Below are 24,798 nucleotides of genomic sequence, written 5' to 3' on the forward strand. Positions count from 1 at the left end.
CCGTGCGAGGAGGGCGGGATTGCTGCAGTGGGAACAGGTGTGTGCCACTTTCCTCCCGCAGCGTTGTCATTTGCAAGGATCGTGTCTTAACAAGCAGGAGCAGCAGGTTCACCCTTGGGGCTGGAGCAGAGCCGATCAGTCAGCAGCCTAAGAGCTGGTGTGACTTGGGGTTATGGCAGGCACCCTCCATGCTCAAACAGGTTCCTGAGGGGTTGTCTGGGCCCTTCTGAGGCTGGACTGCTCTAGGCCAGAGTTTGATACAGTTTTGTCATGGACCTCTTGCAAAGCAAGATGCTACATCTCTTTTTTATTATACATTTTTTTAATCCCACCACGTACAATGCACGCATCACCTCAGAGCTCCCCCATCCTTCCTGTTGTACCGGGTCTCAGAATATGATGGGACACAGTGGGACCTCATTTGTGTGTGGTCAGGGTGTTTGGGGGTAAATTTTTATTTGTTCTATAGCACTGACCAGTAAAATAAGTTGAAAAGGGAGCTGTTAGACGTCAGGTGCATCTCCATGCTGCTGATCGGCGGGGTGTGTTCGAGACTCAAACTCTCCAGGCTGTAGCATTTTACTTCACCACTCAGAGGTTCTTTTCTGTCATTTTTCTCCTAAGAGACCCTGCTCCTTGCAATCTCACTGCACTTCTTGCTGTCTCCAGTGCAGTCCCATGGGCTCTTACAGCCAGCTCTTTCCCTGCTACTTGTGTCAGTCAAGACTGGATGGATATTAAACTCCCTGGTGTCCCCTCAGTCCACTGCAATGGTGCTGGACTGCTGAATATCGAGGGGTAATCCCCTCTGATCCCCTCTCCGCATCACGAAGCGGTACGTTTCTCCCTTGATCAACCCTGGCCAGTTTAGGGCTAAGCCTTCAGCTTTGTCCCATCGGCCTCGTAAAGTTACTTATATCCCCCAGGGCTGCTGGGGTGAGGAGGGTGGGCAGTGGTGGAGAGGGCTGGGACAGACAGGATCCCGTCTCTCAGACAGCTTTGTACAAACCGGTTGCATCTGTCAGCACTGAGGTCACTTGGGTCCCCTTTATAGACACGGGAGAAGGAGGGAGACCTTTGCTGGGGTGATCCAACCACTTCTGAACTTAATTGTCTGCTCCAGGCTCCCACTTCTCTCTGCCAGCTCTTTGACACAATGAAAATGCTGAACTTGGAGGTCTGGGTCAGAGCCTTAACGGCTCAGGTCCTCAGCAGGGAAATGGGGATTTGGGCCCTGCCGTGTGAGAGGGTCACTGGGGGAGCATCCCAAGGAGACACCTTGGTGTTTCTCTCTGCTCACCCGTCCTTTAAAGCACTGCTCCGAGGCCGTGCGGCAGACACGGCCCGGGAGGGGTGGGTGCTGACGGCACCTGTGTGTGAGGGCTCGTGGAAGGTGGAAGCTCACTTGTGAAGGGCCGTGCCCCTTGCAGGGCAGCGAGGAGTGAAAGCTGCTGCTGCAGGCTCCCTGCAGACCCCCCTCCTGTCCTGCATCTGTGCTACTGCCCTGGGCTGGCACCTCGCCTGCACCCTGCCCCAGCATGCAGCCGTCCCCCAGGGGTGTTGGTGGAACACGAGGTGGTGGCAAGGGGCTGCAGGGACAGTGCTTGGGGCATGAGGATTTCAGGACAGACGATGAGAAGCATGGGATAATTTTTCCTCCTAAAGAGCTGAGGAGAGGGATTGGCATGAGCCAGTGTGTCACTTAGGTCGCTTTGCGGAGCCAGGGGAGCAGCCGTCTGGAAGCAAACCTGCTTGTCCCCTGTCCCTGTGCCCCAGGGTCAGACTTCACCTCACAAACACCAAAAGCCAGAAGGATTAAAGGCAGGAAAAGGGAAAAGTCACAGTTTTCCTGAGGTTGTTTCCTTTTGTTTCACGTGCAGTGCTTCTGTATTGCCCCAAACCCCGCTCCCCGCCGCACGGGGCACGTCGCTGCCTTCCTGCTCTCAGTCTGCCAGCCGGTGGGCTCAGACAGCCAGCACCGCGAGATGCAGGCAGACAAGTCACAGCAGCACCACACGGCCAGCCCTCCGCCTCTCCTGTTGTGCCTGCCACGAAGGCAAGACAAAAATCACATGCACACGTAGTCCAGGCGGGCGGCACGCTGCGCGCCGTGCGGTCGGTGTGAGGGGCCGTGCCGCAGCGCTGGCTGCACGCCGGAGCCTCTGCTTGTCTGGTCTTTATCCCTCTGTCCTTGCTGTTCTGGTTGCTAGTTGCTGATCTGTGCACGCCAGCAGGCTGATGCTTTTCTGAACGTCAGGCTTTGTGTGATTTCAAATACGCACGCACACTTCCCCCTGAGTTGTATATGCTGCAAGCTATAGATTTAGGACCGCTTGGAGGTTTGGAGATAAAGAAAGGCCTTTTAATTTCTGCTGTTAGACACAGTTGGGTGTAGACTGCGTCCACAAGCTCCCTGTGCTACTGCAGGTGGTGGTGCAAGGCATGTGGTACCACGAGGAGGGAACTGATGGCTTAATGCGATCGCCAGGTAACGCGTTGCTCTCTGAAACAGAAAATCTGTGGTTCTGTTCAGGGCGAGCTCAGCCTGGCCTGGCTGGAGTTGGTGGAAATGTTCCTGCTGATTTCACAGGCAGAGGATCCACCTGAGGGTTTTGCTGCTTCCTCCAATGTCGGGATATGTCTCTTGCTCACCACATCCATTAGAAGTGTTTTGTCAGTGGGTAATTAACCACAGCCCTTTTCAGTGCTTAGGGGCAGAGAATAAAACCCCATGGAACGGGGCAGAGAATAAAACCCCATGGAATGGGCTGCCAAATCTGGTGCCTGGTCTCTGAGCCCTGGTGTTTGTTCCTTGCTGTCACAGATTCACAGTGACCTTGGGAAACTTGCTGTCAGCAGTGGAGCTCAGCAACCGATGCCTTGGTGGTACCGTTGAACTCCAGCCTCTTGAAATGGTGCCTAAGTGGGGGGACAGGGATTTTAGGGGAATCTCTGACATAAATCCATGCGTTTATCTTCTCCTTTCAGGTACTTCTCTGCCCTGTTTTGCGTAGCCGTAGCTAAGGCTGCTCTGGGTGGGGCCAGTCCTCATATTGTCCTGGCAGAGGCCTTTGGACACCAGTGTCCTTTAAGTAGCATGTGGGGAGAAGAGATGCTCTGGGGCAAGGGGACAAGCAAGATGAGACTAAGAAACCAAGACATTGTTTTGCATAAAACAATATTTGCTCAAAAAAAAAAGGAAAGCAAAGATTTGGCAATACTGAATTTGTTACCAGATTTTTTTTTTGAGTTGATTCTGCCAAATCTTTAATTTTAGGGGGAAAAAAGAGAAAACGGGAAGCCTTCTTGTGTCCATGGCACCAAATCAGAATTTTAGAATGTTGTATTGGGATTTTTTTTTAATTTCCCTTAAATGTTGATTAAAGGGCAAATAAAACAACGTCAAACCAGTTGAAACCAAGGCAGCTGCTCTCAGACCTGAAGCTATAACCTGGCCGTCCCCCCTGCAGAAACAGGGGGACAGACCAGCCCCTCTGCCACCGTCAGGCCGAGGTGACGCTGTCTGGGCACCGCGGCCACCATCTGAGTGCTGTGCCGGTGCCAGCAGCAAGCAGGCTGCATCACTGCAGTCAGTAATTAAATGTTCGCCCTCTTGGCCTCGGCCTGTATGTTTATTCATTCTTGAGACTTCGGACAGTGCGTTCTTCAGGCGGGCTTGAAAATTTGCTGCTTCAGTGCAATTTCCCGGGCTGAAGAAGTGCAGGGTGGCAGAGGGCTGCAGAGTTGGAGCGTGAGCCAGCCTTGTTTGCTTTCAGCTCTGCCCTTCCCTCGTGACGTACACAGCGATGCCTCCGGGAGGTGAGCTTGTTCTGTTGGCACTTGGGGCTCTGCTCATCCTGATTTCTTCCGCATTCATTTTTTCCTAGTGTTGTATTTTATCAGGATGTTTTTTTAGGCTGTTTTTTTTTGTTCTCTCCTTGACCTTTACATCAGAAATAGCAGATTTCAGGTAGCTTTCATTGAGCAAACAGCTCGATATTGAGTTTGCAGCACAAAGGCTGGGGTAGAAGGAGGCTGCCACAATCCCTATATATTCTCATACAAGAGAAGGAGAGAGAGGGACTATAAATAAGAAGACGTGAGTGATTTTGCATCAGCAGTGACATTCATGAAGCTGTCCCTTGAACAGTGGCTCACATTTTGAGGTCCGCACAGAGATAAAGATACTGATAAAGAGAACATAAAAAAGAGCCTCATGGGCAATAAGCTGTAAGGCGAGAGATGGACTATGGAGGCGCGTGCCTGTGGTGTGCAAGGTGTAGCCTCTCCGAAGACGTCCCCTCTGTGGGGACACGTCGCTGCTTATACTGCTCCTCTGCTGGGAGGCCACCAGAAACCTCCCCGCAGCAGCGCTGGAACCCCACGAGACATCTTGTGTGTTTTTGTATCTAGTCTGTGTTTGCCTTGCTCCCTGTATTTGTACTGCAAGGTGTTTGGGGGAAGGAACATGTTTTCTGACAGCACTTGGCACATGCTGCTCTCTTGCCTTGCTCCCGGATCTGTCTGATCCTTCCAACAGCCTGCGGTGGCCTCATTCGACGCGGATCATCTGCCCTGACCACTTCCCTCCTGGGGCAGTTGAGCACCTCCTTATTTTTCTGCGAGTCTCTATTCAGCTGTTGGTAAATTGATTCATACATTTTCCTGCCCGTATTTTTAATTTCTTAAGGTCTGCTTTCGTTAATTATTTGTGCTAGAGAGAGATTCCTTCTACTTCAGTGGTGTCTGTGAGGGTAATTTAACCTCTCTTCTGGCCCATTAGTGGCATTAAATAAGACTGGTGCTGGTGCCAAACCGCCTGGCATCCTGCTAGCCCTGTTATTCCCAGCTCAATTTGGTGTCATTTAACATTAACTCATATTTAAAATCTCTCACCTAGTTTTCTATCTGTGTGACTGAATTTCTCCCAGAGCCAATTTTTATCATTTTTAAGGGGCTTGAGGAGATCAGAGCCCTAGTCGTAACTCCATTAACTTTTCTTGACTGCACCTCCCTTTACCGTATTATTCTGTCTGTCTCCAGAAAGAGAAGGGGCCAAGCCCATCGTTGAGGTACGGTTTCTCTCAACTCTGTTCGGTTCTTCTCTGTGGTCACCTTTTGCACGCTATGTTCGGCCCCTGCATTTCAGGATAGATATTTCTCTAGAAAGTGAAAATAATCCCATTTCCAGAAGTGATCAGACACTGGATCCTCAGTGTCCCCCCACAATTTGCTGAGCACCACTGAAAACTTGTCCCTGAAACGTTCAGGGCAATAGCTTTTCTGCATGTTCTTTTACAACTTTTTTTTTGTGTCTTACTATTTTTTCTTTTATTCTGTGCTGGTCAGGACCTGCGCGTACAGCAAATAATTTGCTAGAGTCAACCTTTATTTTAACAGATGGTTTGTTTGCATTTCTGCACTCTTTTATTCCCTTCCCAGTTGTCCTTGACTTTTGGAGGAAAAAAAAAAAAGATATCGATGTTAATTAGCAAAAATCCTTTTCTGCCCTAATAGGAGTGTGTCATTAGATAGGCTGATTTGCAGTCGTTTAGGCTGTCCAGTGATTCCTTATCTGCCCTTCAGCGGCAATTATTTTTGCAAGGTCTTTTTCCCCTGCACGAGGTGCTCGCTTATCCAAGGATTTCGTGGCAGGTTCTTCTCACCCCTTGTTAATATTCAGGCAGCACCAGACAGAGGTGGTCTGGTGCTGGGCACCGCACTAACAGGACACGAGAACAGACAGCCACAGAGAACCAGGGAGAATAAATGATAAAAAAGCAATGAAGACACAGACAGACGTCGTGGCTCAGCCAGGGCCCCTTCTGGTCTCCCTGCCAGCTTCCTTTTGGCCGGCTCTTGAGGAGAAAAATCTAAAGAATGGTTCATTAAATCTGTGTAACTGTCTTGAACAAAAAAATCATGAAAGTTTAATCCCCGATATGGGAAACTATTAAAGATTCATGATTACAATAAACGTATCTAATCGAATTTGGGTCTTCATTCTTTTGATGCTGCAGTGAGCCCAGTGCTCCTTCTGTGCTAGCAGCAAAATAAATCCCTTCCAGTGGACGGCCCAGTAAATTAAAGCGGCCTGGGAGATGATGGCCATTACACCTGGGTGCGTTTCTCTTGGCAGTTTAGTCACGTCCATAATCCACCCTCCTTGTTATGCTGGTGGTCAGCAATTTTCTGACTGCTGGATTCAAGCTGACAGATCTGGAAAAGATCTTGAAAGGAACCTAAGATATTTCTGCTGTCTGGTGGTTGGGAATGTGGTTGTCTGCGGGGTTTGCCTTCTCTTCGGCTCCCTCCCTCCCTGTTTCTGGGTCTCTCCGAATCAGCTCAGGTGGAGCTGGTGCCTCTGGCTCTTCCTGCAGCTGGTTCATAGAAGCAAGGCTGCTTTTCTTTCAGACCAGGGAAGCTTCACATCCCCGGCACGTGATTTTGGCAGTCGGTCTCTGCTCCACAGCCTGCTGGAGTAGGTGTGAGCATCGCACCTTGACACAGCTCTGCTCTGTGCTCTCCCTGCCAGCCACTGCAAGGGGCCATCCTCTGATCATGACCTTGCCAAATCCAACGCATCCCCCGTGCTGCGTCTTGTCTTTCCACAGGGAAAGTCAAAGGAGGGAAAGGCAAGCCAAGAGCAGATGGCTCTGATTGCAGGGGCTGCTGCTTTGAGAACCTTTCTGGAGCCAGAGGAGAAAGAAGGAAAGGAGAAAGAAGGTGCAGCAGGACCTGGAGCATGCCTCCTGCAGCGCCTTGCAGCAGCTGGTGCAGTGCCTCTGCCTCATGCTCCCTCTGCTCAGGGACTTCATCAGCCCTTCATCAGCCCAGGCTTGACTTTGGGTCTCTCTCTCATCTCCAACATCTCTTTTGCATTATTAGCTGTGCAGCTGACCCATTAATCATGGTTACAAAGACAGTAAGCAGAGGGCATTGGCTGAACCATGCTGAGGCCAAAATGCAGAGGCCCTGACGGTGGTGGTGGTGGAGACTGGGCTGTCCTGGGCTGCCACAGCCCTTTCTATTCACCAGCCCCTCTGCACGTCACAGAGGAAGGAGATGTCCCCAGAAGAATGAGGCAGCTCAGCCTGAGGTGGCTGGTTAGGGCTGAACACAGAACTGAGCTCTGGTGCATCTGGGGTGCGCTTGGTGCCTTTGCTCTAGCTCCTTTCCTATTTTCTCCACTCAGTTTTTTTCCAGCCTCACTCAGCATCCCGTGTCCTTTCATCAGATGGAAAGGCAGACAAGAGCCCTTGACTTCTCATTATTGCCAGGATTATTTTATATAGCTCCATCAAGTCCCCACACATCGCCTCTTCTCTAAATTTAACAGGCCTAATCTTTACAATCTGTCCTTTCACAGGCACCTTCATCGCCACCAGTCATCACTTCCCTTCTCTGGAGCTTTCCTTTCTGTGTCTCCTTGCTGGGCAGGCAGGGACGTACCAGGGAATGCACTCACAGCAAGGTCACACATTCACGTGGGTATCTCCAGTACACTGGTTTTAGAGCTGTTCTTGAGATGTTTCTTACCACTCTTTCCTATCGCAGATTTTCTTTTGCATGCTTATTTGATCCTTCTCAGATCACAGCTGCACGCTGAGTAGCAGTGTTCCTTCAGCTGTTGGTCGTAGTCCGTCACCTGTGTCTGCTCTTATTGTTCAAGAGGCATCACTCATGTCTTGGCCAGCTGCAAACACCTTCCTGGTCCTTTCAGACCACCTTTACCAGCCCCTTCTGGCACCTCTAGTCTGAACTAACCCAGATAGCTGAGTGGTGCTGGTAGATCCTGACTGGTCTCACATTGCTGCTACAGGCATCTTAGGATCTCCTTCCCTTCTCTTTCCCCCCTCCCAGATGTTCAGTAATCCTCAGCTTCTCCAATTCCTTTTGTCTTTTTGTGGCTTCTCAGGGAGACCCTGCGCCATCGCTAGCTCTGCATCTATTTTTGCAAGGCCAGAGGAGCAAAATGAGCTTCATGAATGACCCTCCAAGGCCAAGCATTGCTTTGGCTACGAGCAGAGCAGGGGAGCTTGAGACTGGAGGAGTCGACATGGTCAGCACAGGTCTCCTGGCAGGCCAAACGGCGCTCGGGAACAGCTCTCCTTATGGTGACCACGAGTCAGGAGGCTTTCCTGAGCTGTGCAGCACCTCGACCTGCCTGCTGAGGCTCAGTTCTGGACACGGGGACGAACGCAGGTCCCCATTGAGGCTTGCTCACACCCAGCCACGACCTTTAAAAGATGAAGGAGCAAGTTCTGTGGAATTTGCCATGCATGTTCCTCCTCCTCCCACTATTTCTTCCTGAAAAGCTCTGCCATCCCAGTTCAAACTGTGGAGAGGGCAGAGGAGAAGAGGAGAGGTTTTGCCCTTGTACCCAGAGATCTGTCTGGGGATGAGTTACCAGGCCCTGGCTTGGACTCTGGGCCAGCTGCAGAGGTGGCAGCCCAAGTGCTTTTCTCACGTTTGACCCGAGACCCAGGGCTCTAATCTCTACATCCTGGCCATGCGAGTCAAATTCCCCTTCTTGGCCACTTGCTTTGACCCAACAATAACTGGTCTTATGCCCACCTCATGCCAGCACTGTTTGGGGAGCTTGCCACTGTGGAGGTCTGATGGCCGATATCGGTGCAGGCAGCAAGGAGGGAAGCTGCCCTGCATCCTCGGCACTTGGAAACTGCCTCTGTGGTCCCTAAAATAGCCCTAGCAATGCTTGCACAAGTGCCATACAGTGGGTTTGGGGTGCCACTAGGGAGAACAGGCCCGGGGCCTCTGTAACAGGCATCTGGAATTTTCTTCAAGACGCATTTCAAAAGAAAACAAAGCAAAATGTAATAACAATTAGGCTGCTGCAATTTCCCCTCGAGCACTGCTGGGAGGAGCATAATTTAAGGTAATTGTGGTTTTCTTTGCTATTAAGCCAACTTTGCTCTACAGCAGCCTGTGGGGGAGGTCTCCTGGTGCCACAAAAATACGTAAAACTGGCAGAAACGGGAGGCTGAGACCACGGCACTGTGGAGTATGGGAAGGGCACGTGGAGCCGGGCTGTGGCCACTGCTTTGGTGTGAGCCCTGGGGTCAGAATCCCCACGGGCTGAGGTGATTGTGTTCCCCTTGAGGCCCTGGGTAGCGCTCACGGTTGTGCCCTGTGCCCCTGGCTGGTTACACGGCAGCTGGGACAGCCTCTCGGTGCTGGGTATCGGTCCCTGAACGTGGCTGCTGACAGGGCCAGATTCTGCTTGTGAAATACTCACCACAGTAGGGCTCCGGGCATGCGATTTGCAGTGGTTTCAGGTGGCTCATGAGATGAGCACGGAGCCGTGGTCCTTCGGCCACCCTGGGACTCCCCACCAGCTGCTCTTCCCCTTCTCTCCACTTGATTTCTCATAAAATCGCCCCTCGGGGGGCTGCGGGGTGCCAGTCACACCACAGGCCTTGGTACTGTCAGGGCCCCTCTCACCCAGGGACAATGCTGCTGTCACGCTCTGCGCCAGGCTTGTGATTGCTGGCGGAAGGGAAAGGTCCCTGGGAAGTGCCTTTCTGGGTCCTTCTAGCCTTGAAGCTGCCAGTTCTTGTTGGCTGAACTGGCTGCCACAGGCCTAGCAGCACGGGCAGGAGTGTGTGTGTGCAGGGGGCCTGTATGTGTGCCAGTCCTGCTGCAGCCCCCTGCCCCTCAGCCGACAGCGCTGGGCCTGGAGAGCAGCCGGCGCGGCCCTATAACCCCGTGAGGTGCAGCACAAAATGGAGGGCAGGGGGCGTGCTGCACGTCCTGGCCCTGCTGCTGGGTGCTAGGGCCTGGTGAGGCTTCCTCTCTGCTGGACCAGTCACCGGGTCTCTCGTGTACTCCGTGTCGAGTGGAGCTTTGCTGGTGGTAGTCCTGGTGTCCTTTATTTCAACTCTACAAAGTTTGGGTAGCGATGGGGGAAGCTTGGTGGCAGCAGAGCCGCAGCCCGCCAGCAGTAAGCTTGGCAGCAGTGAGTCGTGGCTTCTGGCCGGAGTAAATTTAAGAGTCTGGGGAATTAATCCCAGTTCTCTGAGGCTTCCTTGACCCAGCAGCAGCAGAGTGAGATGGACGGAGCTGAAAAGTTCCTATTGACTCTTTGTGCTGTTACTTTAGCCTCAGAAACACTTCGCTCTCTCCCTTTTCTCCTCCAAGATGGGGGTGAGTTATTTAAAGAACTATCTTGTTCTGCTGGTATCGCAGCATAAAGAAAACCAGATTGTGTTTTCACAAAAGCTGAGCAGAAGCCTATGGTTAAGCAAAGATATGAAGGAGCAGTTTCAAAGAGGTGGCTTATCAGGAACGGGGTGGATTTTGATATGGGAGTGAGAAGTGCACTGCATGCCCTAGAAGCAAAGAAAAAGGGGACTTGGGATGAAGGAGAATCTTCCAGACGAATGCTGTGCCTTGAACATGGCCAGGCTGTCAGGAGGCCCCTGAGTACAACAAAGGCTGTGGCCACAAGATGAAAGCTCTCAGGAGCAGCTGGGGAGGAAACGGGGGGAGAGGAGAGATGAAATCCCGGCTGTCCCAGCTCCCCCAGTGACTGAGCTGGGGCTGTGGTGAGACACTCAGAACGAGCCCCTGGGGCTGCACGCAGAGATCTGGGGTTTGGAGTCTCTGCAGATGGCTCCTGGCCTCCCGGCTCAGAAGGAAGGAGTGGGTTGGACTTCTTTGTATTCTCTGGGGACTGTTTCCAGCCTGATCTGCAGACCTAGTTAATGGAGGGGACTGGGCAGATTGGTCTGACTCGGGATCCTAAATAGGCTCCTTCAGGCTTCACAGCCTGGCCCGTTACTGGCTGTTGGCTTAAGGGCTTGTTCTCCAGCCACCAGCACTTGGACCCTCTCCCTCATCTCTGTTCATCTCTCCAATTGCCGTGGCCCTGGTTTGGCATTGGTGTGAAGTGAGTAGCTCCTCTCCAGTGGAAGAGGAAGGCACGTTCCTATCAGCAATGCCCAGCAATTTGGCCTGCCGGGCTCACCCTGCCCTTACTCTGCAGGTAGGAGACCAGATCCTGGAGGTGAACGGCCGGAGCTTCCTCAGCATCCCCCACGACGAGGCGGTGAAGCTGCTCAAGTCCTCCCGCCACCTCATCATGACTGTGAAGGACATTGGGAGGCTGCCCCACGCCCGCACCACCGTGGACGAGACCAGGTGGATAGCAAGCTCCCAGATCGGAGAGACCCTGGTCAACTCAGCAGGGTAGGTGCCTGCTACACCCCACGCAATAAATAGGGCTGCCAGGGATCCCGTAGGGTACGTGCAGCCACGCAGGGTGGGGTAGAGCAGCAGCGTGTCCTTTGCCGGTGAAATGCTGGCAGCCCGATGTGTCTGCCAGCTGTCTGTGGGAGCACCCCCGGTGCTTAGCTGGGTGGCCCTCATGTCTGCTGCTCAGAAGACAGCGCCCTGTAAGGTGGGTCAGGTCTGGGCAGCATGCTGCTGCGCCGTTCAGAGCTCCTTCCCTGATCTCTCAGGCTGGGAGCTTTCCCCCATTAGCTTATGGGTACAGGGAGAAGAGTAGATAAGAGATCTCCTCAGGTGATGACTGCTCCAGGAGACGACTGATGGACACATGGCACTCGGTGCTAACTCAACTTCTCCCTCCTCGCAGGGCAGCGGGCGATCACGCTGCGGAGGCGGCAGCCAGGGTAAGAGATGCCAGCCCCCCCGGTGCCTTGTGAAAAAGAGAGCCATCTCTCTGTGGGAGGGAGGGCTATGTGCTCCTGGCGGTAAAAGGGATGTTAGTTTATGAGGACCGCTGCCTTTTAGCTGGCTCTAGCCTTTCTCCTGCCTATCTCGCTTTGCTAGTTTTATTTCTACAAAGCCTGGCGTAACGAGAACCCCCTCTCCTGTACCACTGCTGGGCCAGTTGTGTGGAGCCTTCCAGCCTGGGGATGATCATGGGCAGGGGCGACGGGCAATGACACACGGGGGCAAGGGCGTGGGGATCCCATCCCATCCCAGGATCTCTCCCACCCCGCAGCACGAGGGTAGCAGGGCCCTGCCCGGGGCTGTGCCTGCAGCACCACATCAGCCTGTCTTCTCCAGCCAGCCCTTTGCAAAGTGCTCTCCCTTTAAATGGAAATGAAGCCAGGAGGTTTCACAGGTGGCTTGCACTGATAATGCCTTTATGCTGTTTGCTTGGCAAAACATGCTCCCCAGCCTCAACTCTTTTCAGTGTCCCCAGGATAGTCGAGATGTTGTCTGGCTCCATATCTGTATGCTGACTGCTAACGCTGCCCTGCCGGGGAGGGGAGCAGCAAGGACCTCCTCCGTCAGAAATCCTCCCCAAAGAAAAAAGCCTTTTGTCGGACTGCCTCTGCAGTCAGACATCCCTGTCCCTGGGACTCCTCTGGGTCCGTTAGCTCTTTCTTCACCAAAGTCTGCTTTGAGCTTGCAGTGAGAGTTGTGCATTTTGTACAAGATGCATTTTGCACAAGATGGAAAGCTTGCCTGCTCTCATGGCACCCATTCCCCCAGCTGTGCCAGGAAGGAATGCAGCCTGCTGTTAAATCAATGGCTGGCCGAGGGGTAGTGCCTGTGCTTGCCGAACAGAGCTGGGAAGCTGGTTTGTTTATTCAGCTGGAGCTGCCTAACCTCGTGGCTTCGTTACTCAGAGAAGCAGTGACACTGAGTGGCTGTGCTGGTGGCCCCCAGGGGTAGCTGCCCCTGCTCCTTGGCATCCCCCTGCCCATCCTGCTTGCCAGCCGTGCCGCAGGTGATGTGGGAGCAGCAGTCCGACAGGCACACAGCTCAGGCATGGGGGCAATTCTGGGCCCTGACTTTGCTGCTTTCACCAGCTCACTTCTCAGGCCAAATCCAATCCCCAGTTTTCTTCCGCAGCCTGTGTTTTACCGGGGCTTGGCGGGCTCGCAGGTAACGCTGAGCAGCATGGTGAACCAGACCCGAGTCATGCTGGAGGAACAAGCGCGGCACCTGCTGAACGAGCAGGAGCGAGCGACCATGGGGTACTACCTGGATGAGTACAAGGAAGGCAACATCTCCGTGGATGCTCTGGTCATGGCGCTCTTCGAGCTGCTCAACACGCACGCTAAGGTGAGCTCTGCACTGGGGACAGGGACAGTTTCTCCCAGCGGCCTGAGCAGAGCCATCGTCACGGCGTGGCTCAGCACCTCCAGGTATTTGCACAGGGTTGAGGGTGAGGGTGTGAGAGTGAAATCCAGGGGCAGGACGTTATGGGAGGCACAAGCTGGCGTTCGGTGGCAGAGGAGCTTCTGGTAAAGCTCAGGACCAAACGTTTTCCTTCGTTACCTGCCCGTGCATCTCGTTGCCACCACTGAACAGGGGGAGGATGGGGCTTCACGTGCCCAGGAGTGTGGTCATGCTCCAACCTCTCTTTGGTTGTCTGTCTGCCTGGCCCAGTTCTCACTGCTTTCAGAGGTGCGGGGCGTGATCTCCCCGCAAGACCTTGACCGTTTCGACAATCTGGTGCTGAAGAGAGAGATCGAGTCCATGAAGGCCCGGCAGCCCTCGGGGCCCAGCATCGGCACCGACTCCTACTCCATGATGTCCTACAGTGACACCGTCTCTTCCTCCAGCAGCCACTTCACCTCCACAACCGTCAGCTCGGCCCGGGTAAGTCTCTTCCAGCTCTTCCTTTTCCTTTCAAGCCCAGCTCCTGGCAGCCCTGCAGCAAACTCAGTTCCCCCAAGTGCTCCAAAGGCATTTCCCCCAGCACGAAGTCTGCTTCCCCGCTGGGTTCCTCCAAAGCTTTTTTATCCCCTTACAAGCTGCCAGTCAGTTCTGGCTGCAGGCTGTCACAGCACTCATGGTTTTAGAGGCAGGGGTCCTAGAGTATCCCGGAGGGGCAGGAAAACGATGATTTGTTGCTGACTTGGAAAGCACAGCCTCGCTGTGAGAGTACTTTGCCATCCATTTGCTTCGCAGCAGAGAGACAAGGGTCTAGAGCAGCTGGGTGAGCTGAAAGGAGGCAGGGAGCAGGAGTGCAGGGGCAGGCACAGCCATGCCCCAGCGTTGCCTGCCTTCTGAGGGATCCTGCACACGTTTGGTGTCCCGTATAGGCACTGCAGGTACTCAAACTGAGATGCTCTGAAGTCCCCGCAGGCTGGTCACAAGTGTGTGATTTGTAGGGACAATAAGGTGACATTGCGACACATGCTTGGTATCTCTCAGTGCCCCTGAGATGAGATAGATGCCCTGTCCTCTGCGTGGGGGCTGAGCATCCCTTTGTCCCCAGGGAGGGAGCAAGTCTGCTTCCCACCCGGGACCTCCAGCGCGCGGTGCGGGCTGCAGCCACACAGAAATCTCAGCGACTTGCCGCTGCCACGCCATCCCTGCCGCCGTTCACCAGCTCTTGCTGCCACTCCTGAATCACCTCCTCAGAGATGCTGGCTGCCTGTTCCCTGTCCCAGCAGGTCCCCAGCAGCCAGGCCAGCTGCATCCTGTCCCAGCCTCCGCCCACTCCAGCATTAAGCAGCAGCGCTCCCACGTCTCGCTGCCAGGCCTTCGTTGCACGCACCGTCTAATTAAGTTATCGTAATCACCTCAGAATGTGCAGGCACACAGCCCCCAAATTAATTTCCTGGCCATAAAATGCCTTTCATCACAAATGCATTAGCAACCTTGGAAATTAAAACGTTCTTGAAAAGAACAGAAGATGATGGGCTTTCTGCTTGTTCGACAGCAAGCAAACCGGCCCGCGTGCGGGGCGGGTGGGATTGTGCTGCAGAGGGGCAGCAAGGTGGGGGGCTTTCCTGGGGCTGTATCTTTCCCACAGTTTGGTCCAGCCTTCCAAGAGGCCTCGGAGAGGTTCAGAGCATCAGAGCCATGTTTTTGTCTTGCTGACTTCAGAAATACCCAAAAGATGGATTGCGGTGTTCAGGATGGATTGCAGCGAGGGCCTTCCTGGATCAGGATAAGCAGGGCGAGTTTCACGCTGCTCTGCGAAGGAAGAAATCTTTCCAAAGCATCAGAGGGCTGACCCAGAGGCCTGCCAGGGCTCATGCACTGAGCGTGACACCCTGGTCCTACCAGCCCCGTGCCCAGGCTGTACCCTGTGCTTCGGGTGTGCCGCGCTCACACTCCAGCTCCATGATGCCCTTGTGGCACAGAGCAGAGAGTGGACACTGCCGCCCTGTATGTAAAATCTTCCTGCAAGGCCACATGTCCCTGTTACACCACACCCTGTTACTCCCTGGCAGCGTGGCTCCTCTTCCCATGTCCTTTGAGCGTGGATGTGAGGACAGACACATGCCTGCTGCTCTGCTCCGGGTGCTGGGAACAGCAGTGCTTGAGGTGTGGTAGCAAGCAGAGGTGGTAAGCTGCTGCCAAGCAAGGAGCAGGGGCTCTGGGTGGCGGGTTCTGAGCAGCTAGCAGGGGAGAGAGGAGGCACAGAGCTCGTGGACTGTTTGCTCTTGCAGGAGGGGCTGATTGCAACCTTCATGCTCAGCACAGGGATGTGGATTCTGCAGGGTGGGCTTGGGGGAGGAGGGATGCATTGTGCTGGGATTTGCTTCTCTCGCTTGTTTGTTCTGCATCCTCCCTGACGTTATGTTTTCGCTTTTATGCTTGTTTTAATCTGCTTTCCCCTCGCACATCCCCAGGAGCGGCTCTTGTGGCTAATAGACCTGATGGAGGTAGGGACCAGCAGCGAGTCGGGGAGGTCGAGTACCGCAGTTGCCATAGGAGGCGAGCTGCGAGTGCGTGCGGATGTGCGCTGGGCGGGAGGCAGGGGACAGGCCTTTCCCGGTGCCAGCACGTGTCTCAGCCACGTGAGCAGCCACCTCGTGTCTCCCAGCTCTGCTTCTTCTCCCTGTGGCTCTACAGAGCTGTTCCTAAGTCCCTTTGCCTAGCTCAGCAGCAAGGCTGCGGGTCTCAGCACCGCAGTGCAGGCCAGGCTCAGCTGTGAACCAACCCTGACTGGTACCAATGTCCTGTCTGCATGAAAATCCCATCTCAGGCCTGGGCTTTTAGAAGGACCGGCAGCACTGATAGCCAAGGGACCCCCGGCTGTGCCCCCTGCCTCGTGGCCCTGTTGTGCCAGCTCTCCCTGCTGTTGCCCTGTCTCCCTGTGTAGGCACCCTGGTGAAGCACCGCTGGGCTGTCACATCGCATCACGCATCCCCAGGGACTGGAGAGCTTTCCCTTACAGACCTCAGGTGTGCAAAGGTCTGTGCAGGAGGGGCTGGTGTACTCACATTGTGCGTGTTCAGCCTTGGAGAAACCCCTGCACACATTTCAGAGCCTCGAATATCTCCGTGTAATCACAGAGCTCAGGGTTGGGAGGAGGCTAAGGGCTGCATGCTCGTGCCCTGCAGTGTGACTCGCTGTGGCTGTGCGGGGTGCGTTGCCCTCTCCCGTGGCTGTTTGGCATTGAATGGTGGCGGTCAGCAGGGTGAGCACACACAGCAGCTCTCAGCTCCACCACTCACCAGTAGTGCTTTGCGACACAGGACCTCTGGTAGCTGAGAACCTGACCCAAATGCCTCATCCCTCTGGGAATAACAGTTGCCTAGAAGAAGAAAGCTGTGAGGTTTATCAGAGACATCCTGAGCCTTGGGACAGGTTTCTTTGATTTCATGAACAAAGTCAGTGATTTGGTGGGCAAACATGCCAAAAATAGCTTGTATGGGGCTGATGGGGACTGTGACGAAAAGTGATTTTATTACGGAATGTCTGAAGGATTCTCGGCGATGAGACAAAGTCCTGTTCGGTTGTGCCACCCACTGGCTGTGTGTCTGCCTGATCGTCATTGCCACCTCTTCTAAATGGAAGATTTGGAAGATTTTGATCTCAAGATGAGACCTGCAAAGCAGAGGTTAATTGTAGACTGCAATAATCAGATGTGGCTTGTCTGATCAGAGCAGTGTGAGTTTCTAATTTGCTTACAACCAAGGCAGTCCTTAAGGGATTTAGCATTGCCTTTGTCCCTGCTTCCTGTCCCAGCACTCATTATTAGGATTAAGGATTTGAGATCCCCGTTGATTTCATTTTTCTTCTCCACTGCCTCCTAGCAAACAGACTGTCATCGAAAGTGCCTTCTCCTCCCAGGGTCTGACTCCCCAGGAGCTGCTCCCAGCTCCCTGAAGCTGCAGGGCTGCTCCCAGTGCAGTAACTCAGCTCGTTCGCTGGCCTCTGCCTGCCGTCGGTCTCCGTGTCACCATAAGCATAAGGAGAGGATGATGGTGTGAAGTCTTGAGCTGTTCCTCTGCTGGAAAGAGAACCTCAAGCACAAGAGTCCACAGAACAAGAGCAGAGGAACAGGAGACCTCTTCCAGGTCCAGCAGCCCCCTGTGGGAGGATATCACTGCTCCCCATACCAAAAGAGCCCTCCACATCACGAAGTCTGAGATGCCTGTGCTCAAGGGCTCCTGGGGACCTGGGCTTCTGGGCACCCTCATCTTTGTCCTCAAGTCGTGCAAATGCACGGGAGAGGGAGAAGGAAGGGAGGAGAGGGGGAAGGCTGGGCTGCCGCTCAGGCTGGCGCAGTTACTCAAGAGCTAAAAACCCTGCGGGAGCTGGGCTGCGTGGCTCTGTAAAGCTCTTGTTAGCAGTTACAGGAAAATAAGGGACTCATTTGGAACTGTGAGGTTAATTAAAGGTTGATCTGTATCCCCTGGGGAGCCGGTGGTTTTCTCCACCAGCTAATCCGTGAATGGAAATGGGCTCCCTGTCTGAAAGATGCTCTCCAGCTCTGTCACTCCACTCGGGGGCTGTGCTCGAGATGGGAAGGACAGAAGTCCCCCAGCTGCACCCTGCAGAGGGGCTGGAAAGGCCCCGCCTGGCTCCCGCTTTCTGTAGATAACTAGGAAATAGATGGGGCAAAGGAGAGGCGGTGAGAAGCAGCAGCCGCCTCAGTAAATTCCACTGCCCATTTTTCAGAGCAGCGGCACATGGCTTCGATGGGTCTTTTAAGGGAGATCCAGGAAATCACGGTCTGAAAATAGCCAATTCCTGAAAGCAGTGTGCTCAGCTTAAAAGCCATTACATTTTACAGCCTGGAGCAATTTCTGTGTAATCACTTTTGCCCCCAAAGCACTCAAGCAGTGGAAAGGCAAATCTCCTGCTGGCACACCTCGGCACAAAGAAGAGCCCGGGCAGGATGAGCAGCGCTGGTGTCAGGGGGCACCGAGCTGGGCAGCAGGATCGGGGCTGGCGGGGGCTCTGGCTGCGTCCACACAGCCACCGTGTGCCAGGAGGCCTGGGCTGGGACGTAGCTGGTGACGTGCTCCAGGATGGGCTCAATGCCGTGGTGAGGGCCGCAGGGTTCAGTGGGGCAGATCGTAGGGCGGTTTTTCTTTTAGTAACGATGCAGGTTTGGAGGCAGGCTGCTCCTGCCTGCGTCAGGAGGCTCTGATCCTCGCTCCTCTGGCAACTCTCTGAGGCTGGCAGAGGCAGGGCAGGAAGGGGAAGAGTTAGGGATGTAGATCTCAAACAGGGCCAAGTCGGTGCAGAAGTGGCACCGTCTGTGCCTGGGCTCCCCTCCGTGCACACAGCCCTGTGCCTGGACTAAAGGCTGTGGGCAGCAGCGGGAGGTGGCTGGCGCAGGGGGGTGCTGCGTGGGCAGCTTCGTGCAGGGCACCTTGCCCGTTAGGGCACTTTTCTGCATTTTGGTGCCGTTTGCCAGCTCTGTGCGTGGCCCTGGCCAGCCAAGTCTCTCTGCTCCATGGTGTCACGCAGGGATGTGATGGCGCTGCAGCTTTTTGCACTCGCTGCCGCTTCTGTCCAATCTGACGTCCCGTTGCACAGCCCCGAGCGAGTTCCCCCAGTCCTGGTCAGCTCTGCTGGGCGCTCAAACCAGCACGGTCCTGGCTTTGCAGGTGCAGTTCACGATTGTTTTAATCAGTTTAAAGGCAGGTTCCTTTCGGGATAGTCCCATCCATCTCTTCCCCAGCCCCAGAGGTGTGGTATCTCCCATCTTTCATGCCAGCACTTGGATGTTCACAGTCCTGCGGTGCGTCAGACCTGGCCAAAGCCTGATCGTCCTGCTGCCGCCGTGTGTCAGCCACATCTGTCCTCAGCCCGGGCTTGCCACAGTTGGGTCGGAGACCCAGCGGGCTGGGGATCTGTGGATTTGTCTCTCCCAGAGTCTCCATTGGGTCGAATCGGGGGTGAAATCACCCTCGTCAGGGGAAGGCGCAGTCTCGCAGGCTGGTGCGTTCCCCGCCGCTCCCCGAACAAGCTGTTTCTTTTAGCTCTCATTCTCCAGGGCTCCTTCGGAAGACACAGAGATAAAAGCAATTTCCATCAATGTTTTTGCTGCTTCTCTAATGCTTTTAATTGTCTCCCATGTCTATTTTGGGATGCTAACGTCTTACAGGCACAGCAGCAGCCTCCAGCAGATGGGGAAAATGCAGAGACACCAGCTTTTCAACTAATCAGTTGTTTATCCTGCGATAAATAACCCACACTTAAACACAAGCTGCACCCTGCCCGTTCCACCCCAGATGAACAAACAGCCCCGGGAGCGTGATGAGAACGAGGTGGGCTGGGTACCTGGAGCCTGAGGGACAGGGGGACACAGCCAGCAGCACAGCCACGGCTCTGGGCTCGACTCAGGACCAGTTTGGTCCCTTTTGGGGCCAGGCCAAGTGTGGCTCGCCAGGACAGAGCTCCACAGCCAGCCCCTGGTTCTGCCAGGGGGATGTTTTGCACTTCCAGCTGCATCCATGCCCTCTGCTGCGGGACCTGTGCTGGCCCTGCAGGGGCAGGCTGTCCGATTCTCATGGCCCTTCCCTGATTCCTGGAGCCGTGATGCGTTCCGAGCTGTGTTCTAGTATTTCCTAATGACATTTAGACTCGTAACAGGGAGGCAGTGGCAGCAGCTCCCGTCTATTTGCATCTGTGACCGCCTGGTTTGCAGGGGAGGGAGGATTTATCTTTTCCATTGCCCTTCTCCCTGGAAAGATCCAGGTATTGAGCCTCAGAGCTCATTCCTCCCCTCCTCCAAGCTGAGCACAAGGAGCAGAGCTCTGGCTCAAGAGGGCAGAGGACATTGCCCCACCGGGCAGGTTCACAGCATGCGCTGAGCACCTTCCTTACCCTGGGACAGGCAGTTCCCAACTGTTTTGCTTTGCTTGTGTGGTGTGTGAGTCTTCAGGGGAACCACCCAGAAAATAAAACCCTCTGGCTGAAGGCCCCTTACAGGGGGTAGGGCGATGCCCTGCATCACTCTGCATGTTCCCTATCGTGCTGGCCCTTTGGTGGTTGCTTGTTGATGCTGTGACCGGGTTGTCTCTTCCTTTGCCTTGTCAGAACACGTCAGAGTTGGAGGGAGGTGGAGACGGCCACCAGAGCAGCATCAACACCCTGCCGGACATCTCCCTGGTAAGACACCGCGCCATGCCTGGGTGGCTGGAGGCGAGCCCGATGGTACTGGGTTCTGCCTCAGTTTCTCTTTGCTATATCACCGACCGATGGGTATCACCGAAGGAAATTAATTGGATTGCTTTAGAAGAAAGGTTTGGGATGTTTGAATAAGAGTAACGTCTGTGGTTGTAGGAACCAGGGCAGAAGTTGCGTGCTATGTCCTCCTTTGTGAGTCAGTTTCTTATCGCCATTAATGGGTGTTTCTGTGAAAATGGGTTACTTTGCCACAGTCACTGGAGACAGAGGTAGGTGACCAGTTCCGTTCTTGGTTCGGCAGGATGACCTCTCGTCCTTCCCAGAGGAGCCACCCAACTTCAAGCCTCCCCCTCCTCCTTCAGCCCCCCAGATGCTGGACCCCTCTGCTGCCCAGCACCGGAACCCGGGGAAGGACAAGCCCAAGCGCCCGTCCTCCGAGTCCTCCCAGTCCGGCCTCTTCTTCGTGGCCCCCCGAAACCCCACGCCCCCTCTTAACCACTCCGAGCAGGACACAGCCAGCATGACCTCCACCGCTACGACATCCACCGAGGAGTCTGCCCCGAGCCCCATCTATGCTACCATTTCCCCATCCCTGCACAGCTCCCGGCGCCAAATGGATGCCCAGCTCTCCCTGGTCAGCCAGCACCCCATCGGGCCCTTCCCCAGGGTCCAGTCCCCAACGAGGCTGAAGAGCCCCACCGCGGAGGGCCCGGCAGCCGCTGGGCACCACAGCCCCGCTTCCCCGTCCCCTCCGCCCCCCCCGGCGCACCCCGCGCCCCCGCCCCCCGACAGGGGCAGCCCGCGGGCCGTGGCCAACCAGCACTTCATCATGGTGGAGGTGCACCAGCCCAACAGCGAGCCCGACGTCAACGAAGTCAGGCCCTTGCCCCAGGCCAGAGGTGGGTGTCCTGCAGGGATGAGCGGGGTGGGGGCGTCCTCACTGCTGTTGCTTTATTTATGGGGGTGCTGGCTGTCAGGCCCGTTTGGCTTTAGCTTGTGGACGTGCTCCGGCTGGTTGTGTAGGCCTGGTGCCAAGCTGGGCTGAGGGGTGGACGTGTGTCCTGCTAGTGCTGCAGGAGGTGGCCTCCACCAGTCCAACCTGGAGCCTCCGCTGGCCCGGTTTGTGGCCTCTACCGGCCCAACCTGCAGCCTTCTCTGGCTCAACCTGTGGACTCTGCTGACCCATCCTGCAGCCTCTACCGGCCCAACCTGTGGCCTCCACTTGCCCGACCTGTGGCCTCCACTGGCCCAACCTGCAGCCTCTACCAGCCCAACCCATGGCGTCCTCTGGCCCGACCCGTGGCCTCTGACCATCTGGGCAGGTGTGGGACCGTGGGTGCACGCAGCCATTCCCTGGCCTTGGGACGCTCAGTGCCTGTTACTGGCTGTGGGGTAAAAAGAAAGAAATGTTGGTGTTGCTCAAGAGAGAGGAATGGGAGAAGAGAAGACAGAAGGCGAGGTCCCAAGGGAGGGTGTTGGGAGAGCGAGCCCTGCGCCAGGCCTCAGGTCTCCACCCGAGCATGAGGCGTTGCTGCGGGTTTCCCTGTTCTCAGCGGGGACGTGGCTGGCAGTGAGCGCCAGCGAGTGGCCGCAGAGGTGAATTTGGTGATTCCTGTTCAAACTGGGGTAGCAAAGCTGGGTGAAGGCTGCGGAGGCCGGGTTGGTGTGGCAGCATGCTGCCGTTCGGTACTTGTGGGTTGGTTTGCTTTTTTTTGGAGAAAAATTTTCAGTTTCAGAAAACAGCTTGACAGCATCATGGCAAAAAAAAAAAAAAAAAAAAAAGAAAAAGAAAAAAAGAAAAAGGCAACACGTAAGCCCTTGGCAGTGTTACTCGCAGCAGTAGTGCTAAGCCCTGAGACAAAGCCCTCAGCTCTGGCTTCTGGCAGAGCTGGAAAACCTGCGAAGCCCATGGCCATGCCAGCTCCCCACCAGCCTTTGGGATGCTCCTTAAAGCCTCCCTGGGTCCCCGAAGCAATTCAGGCTGACCTTTACGTAAAGACCAGGCTCCCGTAGGCAGCTGATTGCAGCATCCTTCGTGCGTGGGCTTTGCTGTGTTAATATAACCTGCTTCCAGTGGAGTTTTCAAAGAAAAAAAAAAAAAAAACCTAGGATTTTCCCATTTTCTCCAGCTTTTTGAAAAGAAAACCTCGTGCCAACACTGAGCATGGGGCTCAGGTTGATCCTGAGCATATCCTGGGAAGAAAAGTGGAAGTGAGGGTGCCCTGGGGTGCTGAGGGTGCCCAGGACGCTGGGCCGTGCTTTCAGCCCAGACCTGGTGCTGGTGCCCCAGCACCCCGGGGTACCCCAGCATCCCCGAGCCCCCCCAAATGCCCTGTGTGCCTCCAGGCTCCCTGGGACCCCGGTGCGAGGAGCACTGTCGCCCTCCGGTGGCACCGTCCTCCCACTGCAATTAGTTCATTAACCTCAGCGTAATGAGGGAGCGAGGGGCTTGAGTGCCCCTGGGCAGGGCCCTGCTTGAGGGGTGTCGGCGGGGGGACCCCAGGGGGTTTCCCCCGGTCCCCGTGCTGCTGCCACCCATCCCCAGAGGCAGGGGGACCTGCGCCCCGATCCTTCGGGGATCGAAGGGGGGCAGCTCCCTCCCGGCACCTCGTGCTCCCAGGGGCTGGAGGCGGAATGAAGGCCCTGGGCTGGCCCCAGCAGGATCACGGAGCTCGCCGTGCTCTCCCACAGCCCAGTTCGGGATCCCGGCTGGATCCCAGATCCAGCCTCGGGGCCATCAGTTCCGCACACAGCTCTGCTCTTCGGGAGGGGTTCACTTGGGAACCCCGCTCTAAAGCCACGTCCGAGTGCCGGGGAGCCGCCCGGCCCTGGCAGCGGGTGCCATGCCCTCTCCTCGGCCCACGGAGGCAGAGCCTCGCCGCCGGCCTCCCCCCTGACAGCCCCCCTCTCCCCCAGCCTCCACGCTGTCCCAGCTGTCGGACAGCGGGCAGACCCTCAGCGAGGACAGCGGGGTGGACATCGGCGAGGTCGAGATGGGCGGCAAGGACAAGAGCCGGCAGCCGGTCCCTGGGAAAAGCCGAAGCCTCAAGGAGGCCGCCAGGAGCGAGGCGGCGGCAGAGGGGGCCTCCAAGCCGGTGAGGATGGGTCCGGGGTGCTCGCGGGCCAGGGTCCTGTGGGATGAGGGCTCCTGGGGCTGCTGTAGGGCAGAGCTGGTCCCCACCGCCTCGTCCCACTGTGGTGCAGGTGGTTGTGCTCCTTCTGCCTGCAGGCCGCAGCCCGCCTGGGGGTTTCGATGGGTGATTTTGTTTTTTAATGAGCTGAGGCAGCTCGCTGCTGGGAGGGCAGCCAGGAGCAGCTGAGAGGGGCACCGTAGGGCTGATTTACCCCATCTGGGTAAGTCCAATCCCTGCCAGCTCCAGCAAGCAGCCGCCTGGGACACGGCAGCGTTCCTGGCACTGAGGGGACATCTCCAGGGCAGTGTCCCACGGCTGAAGTCACCTGGCAGCCTGACACAGAGCAAATTGGCTGTGACACTGGGGATCAGAGGGCTGCTGTGCTCCTCCCCAGGCCTTTCCTGACCTGCCCCGGGTTGGGGTGGCTGCCAGGGGTCGGCATCTGTCCCCCTGCCGACCGAGGGAGCGCAGCGGGCAGATGGTGCCCGGCCTCCCTCGGCAGCCCCTGCCGTCTGCCCACAGCCGGGGCTCCTGGAGCCCACCTCGTGCCTGATCCGGGTGTCCAAGAGCGCGCCGACCCTGGGAATCGCCATCGAGGGTGGAGCGAACACGCGGCAGCCGCTGCCCCGCATCGTCACCATCCAGGTAGGGCAGGCTGAGGGTGGGTAAAGCTTGGTGCACATCCCACCCCTCTGCTCCCCGCTGGCCATGGGCAGGCTCAGGAGTGCCCTGCAGCCGCCCGCCGTCAGCCACGGCAGCTGCAGCCCTGCCCCAGGGGGATTTTGGGGGATGGATCTGCCCCTCGATAGCCCCAAATGTCCCCAGTGCCAGAGCATCATTCTGCGGGGGGGGGGGATTTGCTGAGCAGAAGTGTTCATGTGCCATGGGTGATACCATACCATAATGCATGTCCTGGGAACTCAGGACTTGCTGCAGATGTGTTTGGGGGGTCTGGGCAGCCCCCAGAGCTCGGCTGGCCTGCCAGATGTCTGGGAACCCTCTTTTTCTGCTCAGATCAGGATTGGGGAGGGGGAATGGTGGATGAGAGCTGAGGAACTGAGCCCACAGCCCCGTTCTCAGGAGCTGTCTCCTTGCACTGTTCCCCCTGCTGTTTACTTGGGGCAAAATTCACATTACAGCACCAGCAAGGCAGAGCTGAGCCTTGGTTGTTCTTGGCCTTCCCAGCTGGCGCTGCCCTGTCAGCTGAAAGCCAGCGGTGTAGGGACGAAGCCAAATTCCTCTTCCCCAAAACCAAAACATTTCACTTGCACGATGTTAACGCTGACCCGGCAAGGAGCAGACCCTGCCTTGTCTCCCCTCCCTGTGCCCA

General features: G+C 55.8%; 1 protein-coding gene across 3 annotated transcripts in view; it reads left to right on the top strand.

Annotated features, from left to right (window-relative positions):
- The window catches only part of WHRN (whirlin), a 51,003-nt gene that overhangs the window by 25,594 nt on the left and 611 nt on the right, over positions 1 to 24,798 (top strand). For 2 of the 3 annotated variants that reach the window (XM_066980711.1, XM_066980713.1), the window contains 9 exons: positions 11,009 to 11,211; positions 11,621 to 11,657; positions 12,853 to 13,065; positions 13,393 to 13,605; positions 15,594 to 15,626; positions 20,245 to 20,316; positions 20,636 to 21,233; positions 23,251 to 23,429; positions 23,991 to 24,113. In XM_066980711.1, coding sequence (XP_066836812.1) covers positions 11,009 to 11,211; positions 11,621 to 11,657; positions 12,853 to 13,065; positions 13,393 to 13,605; positions 15,594 to 15,626; positions 20,245 to 20,316; positions 20,636 to 21,233; positions 23,251 to 23,429; positions 23,991 to 24,113 — 1,671 coding nt within the window. The remainder of the gene's footprint in view (positions 1 to 11,008; positions 11,212 to 11,620; positions 11,658 to 12,852; positions 13,066 to 13,392; positions 13,606 to 15,593; positions 15,627 to 20,244; positions 20,317 to 20,635; positions 21,234 to 23,250; positions 23,430 to 23,990; positions 24,114 to 24,798) is intronic. The other variant, XM_066980712.1, reaches the window with a different exon arrangement.

This window comes from Anser cygnoides, chromosome 20 (assembly GCF_040182565.1).
Source record: "Anser cygnoides isolate HZ-2024a breed goose chromosome 20, Taihu_goose_T2T_genome, whole genome shotgun sequence".
NCBI lineage: Eukaryota > Metazoa > Chordata > Aves > Anseriformes > Anatidae > Anser > Anser cygnoides.